Raw genomic sequence first — 10,929 nt, 5'->3', positions numbered from 1 at the left:
TGCTTGCTTTTCAATCTATGATCAATGATAGATTTCATAGGATGTGTATGTGGTCGCGGTGACCAGCTTTGCATGCCTGATCTACCGATGAGTATAACACGTTCTTTTGATCGTGCCCTTAGATTACCTATACTGATAGAGAGGATCGTGACGTGGTCTTTCTTGTGTAATATAGGGGTTTTTGAGAGCCAGACCGAAGGTGTAGATCTAAATATGCTTTTACTAAAGATCATATCTGTGTTACTTTGCTATCCATGCTCAGAATTACAACATATGCATAGTCTAGGTTGCTCTAGATTGGTTACCTTTGCTCTATCTACTATCTGTTTGAGGGAAGAGCTACAACTGATCTGTGCGCTTGCGGTTCACAATTGGCGTGCTAACTACCGTCAACACAAAGTAAAGAGGAAGTCAGATGGGACAATTCACTACAAGAAATCTTCTGACTAGTGACGAACCAAAAAGTGTCATAAACGCATTTTTTGCATCATAAACCATGATTTATGACGCGGGAGTGACGGAAACCCTTTATCATTAGTCGAGCATCATAAACCGTGACTAGTGACATTCCTTATTTTGGTGCATCACTAAGATAATGACAAATGAAAATTCATCCCACATGTTGTCATAAACTGCCTCCTGCGTAGTATGCCACGTCGGACCATAGTCTGATGTGGCATGACGGTTGCGACGAACTATTTCGTTATAGATTGAAATAGGCCCAATTCTTGTTGGACCAAGCCCAATAATTACTGTCTTCATAGATTGATTTCGGCCCAACTTGTCGTGCCGAGCCCAATAATTGTTGTCGTCATAGATTGATTTAGGCCTAATTCTGCTTGAACTGAGCCTAATAAGTGCTAACATCATAACTTGGTTTAGGCCCAATTCTTGTTGGACCAAGCGCAACATAAGCTGACATCATAACTTTGTTAAGGCCAATTCTTAATGGATTTAGCCGAACATTTGTTGGCGTCATAACTTTGTTTAGACCCACGAAATAATGGGATGAGGGGGCAAGCCCACGAAATTGGGCCTAGTTATTTTTGGGTGTAGCTCAGGTAGCGCTTAATTGAAATATAATCTTATTTAATATTACATACAAATCAGTTCGGTAATTGACAACACAAATATTCCTTCCATACCACACATGCAAATAGATGTTTCTCATCACACTTCACACATTATTATTCATGACCAAAGAACAAGCACAAGCATATTGTCCCTAAGAGATCACAAACCACTACACATGATATCTCTCTGACCAAGAACAAAGCTAGCCTAGAAACACATTGAACACAAACCACAATACTCATGGACCAGCACAAGCAGTTGGGAGGACATGAGTAGATGCCTAACAAACACATTGACCTTACCCTCTGAAGTTTTGCAGTTGACGAAGGAGGTACTCAGTTTCCCTTACTGCTTTCTTCAAACTCTCAATCTCCTCAGACTGCATTTTCATTGCTTCATCTAAAGCTTGTGCCTTCAACTTCAAGTCATTAAACAATTGCTCCTATTCAACAACTTGTTGTCTTACTTCTATAGCTTCTTGTAGCCCTCCCAAAGAAACATCAAATCTTGAGCTAGTAGCTACGGCTAGTTGCACGGCCACGTAATCAAGGAAGGGACTTGATTGCAAATCATGACTGCGAAGGATTGTTTTCAATATTTCAGCCTACAAATGAAAGGAGCAAAAGCCAAACTTCAATCTTAAACAAAACAACTGAATAAATTAAATAATATAGGAGTAGGATAATCAGTTGTTTAATTACGTACTGCGACATGTGATTGAATTTCAGCAATGTAGGAACGTGGTACTAGGCCCTACACACTAAGTATTTGGTCAGTTTTCTTAGATACTAGGATCGTGCCCGTGCGTTGCTACGGGCAACAAATGTATTAACACTATTTGCATGGGGATTATTTATGTTCTCAAGACATTGGGCAAAATACAATTCAAGCGATACAAAACATTAGCCACTATTATTTTCTCACTCCCATAAAAATATATTTTTGTTTCTTTCCTCGAAAATCCATGTTATGTATCGTAAACAATATATTTTAGATTTACATTTAAGCATTATACGCCAGTTGGAAGAGAGCACCGTACAAGTTCAATCCATCACTAATTGCAAACTTTCATGTTCTATTTAAAAAATTAGCTGATCTTTCTTGATAAGGACTCATACAATTCCAAAAGACTGCAAACATGAATCACAGGAAGACAAACACAATTGAGACCGACCTTCAAGTAGAGCATCTGGATTAAAATTGTGTGCTGGACTTAAAGATGACCAGCAGAAGCCATTATAGATGTGTCTCTGTGTTACCATTCGAGTTCTTGATCTTACGATCTCCCTCGCCTACAAATCTACCCCCTGGATAACCCCTGCTGGATTGTCGGTCACCAAATCTGACACTTCCAAACTTCTTAGTCAGTCTAACTGTATCTTTTACAATTCTTATACCATGTGGCCAAAACTAAAACTATGTAACTTCACATGATCCATAAAACCACAAACAAGCTAAGTGGGAGAGATCAGACAACAGGGCCCCATAAGATCTAGAATATGAACTGAATCTTTTGTAATAGATTCAAGACAGATTTGTAACACATTAGGAGAGCAGACTCCTTTCCCACTCCTTTTAATTCTTTATTGATATGTTCTCCACAGAATACATCTTTTACCAATTATGAAGTGTATGGATGATGATTGAACAATGATGGCATCACCGTTGCAGGTTACATCTCGTGTCAAAAATCAATAGTCGCAAAATTAGACACATCCATTATCTACTTGTTAGAGGCAAAGCTAAAAAGGGTAGAACAGCTAATCCCATCTTTTCTATGTACACCAATTTTCAGCAGGCAGCTCTCTGGAGGCGCAACATGGTCGAGTTCAGACACCATGAATTGGCCTGCATAACATTGCTTCTGTACAAGCACATGCTTATGATTCTTTAGCAGCTCGACCAATGCGCTCCAGCTTTGTCGCCAAAAAATTGTTGGCCACAGGCTGCTATAGCTGTTAAACCGCTCAGTGCATATGATCATCGCAATTCTACAGCTGGACGCCTGCATCCTTAAGAGCAGCAGTCACGGTTGCAGAGGCTTCCTCAAGGGTTCTTGCCTTTTTTACAGTGTTGAATGCTTCTACAACATCGCCTTCCTCCCATTCATCAAAGTCATCTACCCCAATACCACACTCTAGCCCTGCACCAACCTAGTGGAAAGGAAAAATCCAGTTCACACCATGAGCATTTTTTTTGTTCACATGTAAAAACACATCATGCATGTGAGCAAAACAAAGTAACTCTGAGAAAAAAAAACAGTTCAGACATGAAAAAAAAATTAGATCAACCAAGGAGGAGCTAGGTGATTTTTCATTAAGAAAAAATATGCACCCAAATTCGAGCCAGAGGGGACTTGAACCTAGGTGGTTAGAGTGCACAATCACACCTCCCACCCTAACCAGTTGAGCAAGACATGAAAATAAAGGGTGAAAATTGTTTCTTCAATTAATATTTTAGCCAAGAAGTGAACTGCAGTAGGAATTTTGATGATTTTGAGTACCTCCTTAACAGTTTCTTTCACCCTTCTCAAGGAATCAAGTGAGCCCACATATACTTCTTCCCCTTTACGAAGGACCCGGACATTGCAATCTTGAACAACTTTTCCTGTAGTAATCATGCAACCTGCTACCTTGCCACTCCCACAACTGAAAATAGCTCGAACCTTCGCAGTACCAATTGGTACTTCCTCCTGGAGAAGAAATATGTATTGAGGATGAGTATACAAGTAGTTCAGTAACATAACTTGTCTTTACAAAAAATAGGAAAGCTCCCAGCTAGCATCCTAATCGACAAAGTAAAGAATATTCCTATCAAATAAAATTTTGAGGTCTAGATTGGCCAATTTGATAGTCGAGTAACAAATTTGAACCTGAGATGAAAGTTGAAGGATCAAATCAATTGTTCTGCCTGAAGCAAAGGATATACCTATACTTTGAAAACATGTTGACCTCAATTTGTAATAACACAGCCCATTAACTTTTTAGACTTCATCAAATCAACTGGTTTAAAAGTTATAAAAAGTGTCGGTTTACCTCAGCAGGTTCAAGAAGACCTTCCATGGCATTCCGCAAATCATCAATCAAATCATAGATCACCTTGTACAGCCGAATTTCAACACTTTTCTTCTTAGCATAGTTTTTAACTAATCCTGGAGCTTTGACATTAAAGCCAAATATAATTCCTTCCGAAGCAACAGCCAGATCAACATCGCTAACACTCACATCACCAGGAGCTTGAAGTAGGAACCTCAGAGAGACATTTTCTTGTGGTAGCACCTGGATAGCTTGCCTAATGGCCTCAATCGTACCCTGTTGATCAATTGTTACTTTGTTTAAAAAGAAAGGACAAGATATTAAATAAAGGTCCACATCGCTCGCAAGTGTTGCCACTACCTGAAAATCAACTTTTAGGATGACATTTAGCCCATGTGTATCAATTCCAGCTTGCTTTGCAGATGAAACTGATGCTGCAATTGATGAGAGTGTGACTTTCCCTTCACCAGCTTTTGCAGATATCCTTTCTATATCCAGTGTTCCAGCACGCTCATTCGCCCTTTCACGTGCAACATCAAGGTTGTCAACAACCTCAAATTCATCACCAGCAAGGGGAACATTATTCAGGCCAATAACCTGCCAACATTTTTTGAGAAAAGTTCAGGATGCTTAACACCGCCGTTCCAAGACTGCTCAGTCATTGGTTATAATGCATGTTTGGAACACAGCTATTTTCACTGTCAAACTGCTTAGGAGAATCTATGACCAGCACAAAGCGACTTACTAAAGTTCAGTCACAACTGCTTGAAAATTGTGTAATTTGTCACTAATCTGCATCTAGCCTTTCTCAAATAATTAATCAATTAATGCAGCAAAAATAAAGTGGAATTAGCATGGTGATCTATGTGACTTATCAAGATCCAGCTTTATTGTTCTAATATTTTATTTCAATAAAGGGGAGGGTCTTGATGCATTCTCATAATACAACGTTACGGACACTCGTCACAATAATCGGGGCACAACACTAAAAAATCTGAATCAAAAGCTAATGTCACAATAATCAGTCAAATCTTTCCACAAATCGAGCAAAGGTCAAGTAATCTTCTCCCAGATCTAGCATCCAACGATCATGAATGAATAATGATCTCCATATTGTAAGTCAAGAATCATACAAATGTATGCTACAACTGAAATTTCTTTAAGTCGCACATGTTGTTTTCATTGAAATTTGACATGCAATTCACTTCATTGGTTCCAGAAAGACACATTTCCCCAATATGATCGATAATTACTGAATTTGGCACATCAAATAAAAATGGAATGTTACCTGGGCAATGTTACCTTCACATAAGAATAAACAAATAGAAAACTGCAAATACGTCTCAGGTGTTGAGCATTCTATGATGTACAAAAGCATATCAGGATTAGTCCCTGCGTCAAGAGGCGCCTCCTCCCCAATAAAGGAGCATCAAAGAAAATAAGGTGCCTGAAAAGCACCGCAAAGATTCCTCATCACGTAACCTTCAAGAAATCCAAACTAATATGCAGAAGCTACGTATGCCGCAGATATGAATAAAATCCAAACTAATATGCAGAAAATATAGAAGCTAACCTCTAAGAGCATTTCACGAATCAGGAACCAGCTATTGTCATCAAGCCAAATGTAGAGGTCTGATCAAAACTGCAAATACATAGAATGACAATTGTGTTTTCAGCACTTATAGAACGAATACGGGGTACAGACTTCCATCAAGAAGCGAAAAAAGCAAGGAACATCGGGTACAGTTTGCTGGACCAGATTTTCCAACCCCCTTGTTGAGAAAGCTTATACTCTAGAGAGTAAAATGGAATGAAGAATCAATAGGATCTACAAAATCAGTTCCTGCATACAAACTGGATGGATTTAATACAGATAAGAAAATTATATGTCTTGTAACAAAAAATTTGAGGACAACTTAATTATTTGTAACAATATTTGCATATAGATAAGAGGACACACACATATAGCATAGTGGCAGCTGTTAACCTATTTACTGATTGCAATCATATATTAAAGAATGGGCATTATATATAAACAGCCACTTGGAATTGTTAGGGGAATGAAAATAAGTTTTAGGGAGCTGACCACTAATATCATGGCTGTAATAAAAGAACCAGTACAAACATAATTTGGGGTACATCATGCATGGACGCTTGGTCCTGTCAATAAAAAAAAGCAGGCGTGCAGCTCACAGCCTTGTCCGCGATGGATCTTCAATCTTTACTTTATTCATGAATAGGCTGAGCAGAGCATTGCCGACATTCTGAGTTCCAGCAAAACAATGAATTGGGTAAATTCATTCTTCCTTTAGTTTTCTCTTATGCTCCTCAATTCAGTAGAAAGTTTGATCATGAATTGGGTAAATTCCTACTGGGAAGCAAGTTGTTTCAGTCATTTAGTTGAACGCATAGGAAGTTACGTAGATGAGCAGTGGAAAATTGTGATTTGCGAAGCGGGCAGCCCAGCAGTTGAGAGATCAGACTTTAGCTCAATGTGTGGAGAAGAAAATGTATCAGGCTTTCATTTCTAGTCAGGGCCTATATCTGAACAATCGATGATAGCGGGCTAGCTGAAACAACAGAGACATGATGATTTTTCAATATATCCACACATTGTAAGGACAGATGTTTCCATGAATGAAGGAAACATAATCAATAATTCCTTTTCAACATACATATAAGCACAACCATTTTTTAATAAACAACACGATTGCATTATCATCTGTCCTTTCAATCAACTCATTAAGCAAATTTTTTTTGAAAAACACTCATTAAGAAATCAGCCAGAACAACAAAATGCATACAGTCTCAATGATTGATTCTCAATCCTACACCAACACCATGGATGAAATTGGATCAGCCAGAATGATTTAGGGAGTCAAACCTCAATTCCATCATCTCATGAATGAAATGGCCAGAAACTGCAAGACAAAACACAAGACATATATGAGGCACCATCATCTCAGGAGCAGTAAAAAAATGGATGAAATGGAAGAAATACCTCTCCAGAACTTCTGAGATTTAATTGAGGCTTTTCGTAATTTGATGAATTCCTTTCGCATAAGATGTGTCTTTATACGCCTCTGGATTAGTTGCACAGCATTTGCCAATACTTCTGCTCTTCGAGATGAGGTCTTGCGAAAAAAGTATATGCTGTATAAGATTGTTTTATCTCCTGTATTCACCCATTGACATAGTGTTGGCGCTAGAAATCGACTGGTCGAATCCCCAGCGTCGGACACACGACCCGGGAGAATCTGCTTAGCTCCTGTTCGGGTGATCGCCGTGGTGCGGTTCGCGCGGCGTGCCAGCCAATCTGACCTGTTGATTAGTAGGGAGAGAAACGTGTCAAATCTCAGAGGTAGCGATCGGCTAAAGTTCCGATCTCGAGGAAGCTTATCAGCGAATCGGCCGATTTACTGTAATAAAGAAATCGGCTATGATGCAGCCGATTACCGGGCAGCGTTAATAAAGAAAACTGTTGGAGTAATCTAAACAACGCTACAGTAACAACACTAAGAATAGATCTAAATCGGCTATGCGTGAGATAAATAGATCAAATGAAGAAATACAAGAAAAGCCGAAATTGCCGATTCCTAGCTGGATAACTAGTGATAAAACCAGAACAACAGGTAAAACCTAGAATTCTAGTAAATATCGATAACTGATGAATAAATCTAAACGAAACGACAGCGATGCGCCCGAAATTAAAGCTTAGAAATTATTCGATAAGCAGAACTTACAAGATCGGCCGGAGGTCAAGTTGATGCAGCCCCGCCAACCCGTACGAACTCGTGAAAAGAGAAAAGTATTGGCGAAGTCGCCGGCTTGAAAGTAAGTACGAGGAAATAGTAGTTTGTTGTATTGAGTTGATGATGATTACAGATCTACAAGGGTGGCTATTTATAGCCTGTTACAAGCGACTTCTTATCCGATTAGGACTCTATCCCTAAACTTAAACAGAAAATGAATATTTACAAGTACGATTCGTACTAAGTCGATAACCACGCTCTTCATGGGCTGAATCCCTCTTCATCTTCATAATGCTCTTTAGGCCCACACCGGCCCAACTATTCCAGCCTCCTAATCGGCCGATTTCTATTCACCTCATCGGCAAGGGACGACCGATTAGGACCCACGTGTCGAGAGCTCAGACTACTCCGACCTTGGGACCTAAGGTCGGGCGTGGCGGAGATCCTCTCTTGGAGGGTCGGACGCATCCGATCCCAGACCTCAGGGGTCGGGCGAGACGGAACTCCAACAGTCAATCGGCCGATCCATGACTGTAGCACCAATCGGCCGATTTCCAGTCGTCGCCCCTGTGTCTCGCCGCATCTTCTAATTTCTTCCTCTTCTAAAGCCGATTTTACTCGTGTCAAAATCTGGCGTCAACACATGCCCCCCAATTTCGGAGTAAAACATAGTCTTTACTTCGAAATTCTTTTCAACTTCCCGTCCGAAACAGGCGCAATGAAAATATCCTTCCGTTTCGCGGTCTCCAACCTGATGATTGCAATCTTTTTGAAACGGGCGCCCACGACAACCACTCCTCCCGAAAAACTCGAAACGCTGGTGCGGTAAAAATTCCACTTTTACCCCTTCTCAGACCTCCTTTAAATATCAGCACATCCCGTACTTCCCTTACGAGCTCACGTCTTCCTTCCTCAGCGCACAGGCCTTCTTCTCCCTCCAGCGCTTTCCTTAGTCCTCCAGTTCTCCGGCGCCTCCTTCCATTCACATTCCTTCCTACTTCTCCAATTGCGGCACCTTCAGGCACTTCACCAACGCCCAAAGCTCCGGAGATGGCGCCTTCGGCGGAGGTTCCAGTAGCAACGGCGGCGGCTCCATCGACGGGAGAAGGAACTCCGTCAGTGAAAGTTGGGGCTTCAACCGAGATCCCATTGGCGGCTTCATCATCTGCAGCTGCACCAGCGATCCCGCCGATTACGAGGAGCTTCATCCCGGAGGTCATTACCGAAACTTTCCCTATTAGTAATGCATTTACTTTAGATCTATTTCTTACTCCCGCACCCCCTTTTCCTTTTTTAGGCGGTTAGGCATCACATTACCATTCGCCTCACAGAAACCCCCGGCCTTATCTGCCTTGGTCCCATGGGAAACCCAGATCCAACCGACTTAATCAATTTGGAAACCCATAGGGTCCCTTTCAAGCAATCAACTATGGACCTAGATCATTGGTTGGGTACCTTTAGGTCATGGCCGAATGAAACTCCCGGCTGGAGGGAATGGTACCAGCTGATAGCCGCCTCTAAGAAGGTCCAATGGGACGAGCTCAAAATCGGCCAGTGCATGGATCTATCCTTGTCCCAAATGGAACGGAACGAGCCATTAGTGATGGCAGCTTCTTACTTCTGGTCCGATGCCCTCAATGCATTCCTTTTTGGACACGGACCCATGACCCCCACTCTGGCCGATGTAGTCTTACTGACCGGCCTGGACATTTCCTCCCCGGACACCCCTTTTCGCCTTTTAGCTACGACATCTCATCGGCTGGACACAAGGGGAATCGGCGGATGGAAGGGGTTCATTAGATGCAATAGAAGGGTCGGATCAGTCGAGAACAGAGAGCATACGGCCTTCCTAATGATTTGGTGGAAAAACACTTCTTCTGTGGGAGAGCAGCTGGTCCGTCCACCAACACTCAAGCTCTGGCCGAGGCATTATCGGCAGGGACTTCTGTTCCCCTCGGAAAGCACCTACTGGGAGCAGCCTACCACATGCTTCACCAAATCGGTGTTAAATTATCCCAAGGGGAGCTGATTGGAAACCCTGGTGGACCCTGGTGGTTTATCAACTTATGGCTTAACCTGTACATGAGCAAGATTTCTCAGCAGCGAGTAGAGCACATGATGTTCCCCAACATTGAATCGGCAGAGAATCCCACTGTCCGACGCCGATGTACATCCTTCGGCGAAGCAGCATCGGCCTTCTCCGGTTGCTCGTACTCTGCTACCAAGGTGGCCGAATACTTCCGGTGTTTTTATAATGGCTTCAGTGAAGATGCAACTGTCTGGTTTCCTTATCAGAGGGATGACCCAATCTTTGAGCTCCCTTCTTGCTTTGACTCGACCACTGGCCGATTCGACGAAGACCTCACAGACGAATTAATCAAACCGGGAATCTTACCGGCCAACTTCTTCTCGGGGAAGGATGCTCCTACATATGAGTTCTACAACCCCTCCGTTGCAGCACGGCAATTCGGCATGGGTCAATTGCCGATTCAGGCATACTTCGCCGGCCGAGCAAAGTTCAGAGATGAACTCACCAAGGGTCTTGACTATAATCGGCTGCGAGATCGGATCCCAGACTCCAGTACCATAGACCTGAATGAATGGATAGTAGCCCCCTTTGCCGTCCAACCATTCAAGCTATGGTGGGCCAAATGAAACAGTACCTGTTCTGCACTTCTGCATCGACATACTACAACCTCCTGGATCCAGCCAACATCGATCCGAATGCCGAGGTATTTTTCCCTAGCCGATTTTCATTCCTTACTAATGTTGTTAAACGCATATACTAACTCTTGCTGTTGACTCAGTCTGAAAACCACGTTCCCCCAAAACGCAGCCGGAGTGGCCGGCCGATAGAGGACCGTTATCCATACACCACCTTCCCCCTTATCGGCTATCATGCCCCTTCCATGGACGTTATCGCCAGTTGAGCGAAGAACGTGTAGAAGAAGGTTTCAAGAAGACCAGTCGCCGAGTACGTGCTCGTATAGAATCGGCTGATCCTCCTATGATTACATCGGCAGAGACTTCGGTCGCACCGTCCCTTCCAACTGCTGGAGAAGTAGACA

At 42.3% G+C, this 10,929-nt stretch overlaps 1 protein-coding gene across 1 annotated transcript; it reads right to left on the bottom strand.

Moving 5' to 3' along the window:
- Positions 1-2,987: 2,987 nt before the first annotated feature.
- Positions 2,988-9,069, bottom strand: LOC101763010 (translation initiation factor IF-2, chloroplastic-like). The gene is made up of 6 exons (XM_004952315.4): positions 8,763-9,069; positions 5,398-5,411; positions 4,470-4,727; positions 4,110-4,385; positions 3,578-3,766; positions 2,988-3,227 (listed from the first exon to the last, which is right to left on the bottom strand). Exons 1-6 carry the CDS (start codon positions 9,067-9,069, stop codon positions 3,066-3,068), a joined length of 1,206 nt encoding a protein of 401 aa, XP_004952372.3. The 3' UTR covers positions 2,988-3,065.
- Positions 9,070-10,929: the final 1,860 nt, after the last annotated feature.

Source organism: Setaria italica, chromosome I, assembly GCF_000263155.2.
Source record: "Setaria italica strain Yugu1 chromosome I, Setaria_italica_v2.0, whole genome shotgun sequence".
Lineage (NCBI taxonomy): Eukaryota > Viridiplantae > Streptophyta > Magnoliopsida > Poales > Poaceae > Setaria > Setaria italica.
The sequence above is the reverse complement of the archived record's forward strand: the minus strand, read 5'-3'. Positions and strand labels throughout refer to the sequence as shown.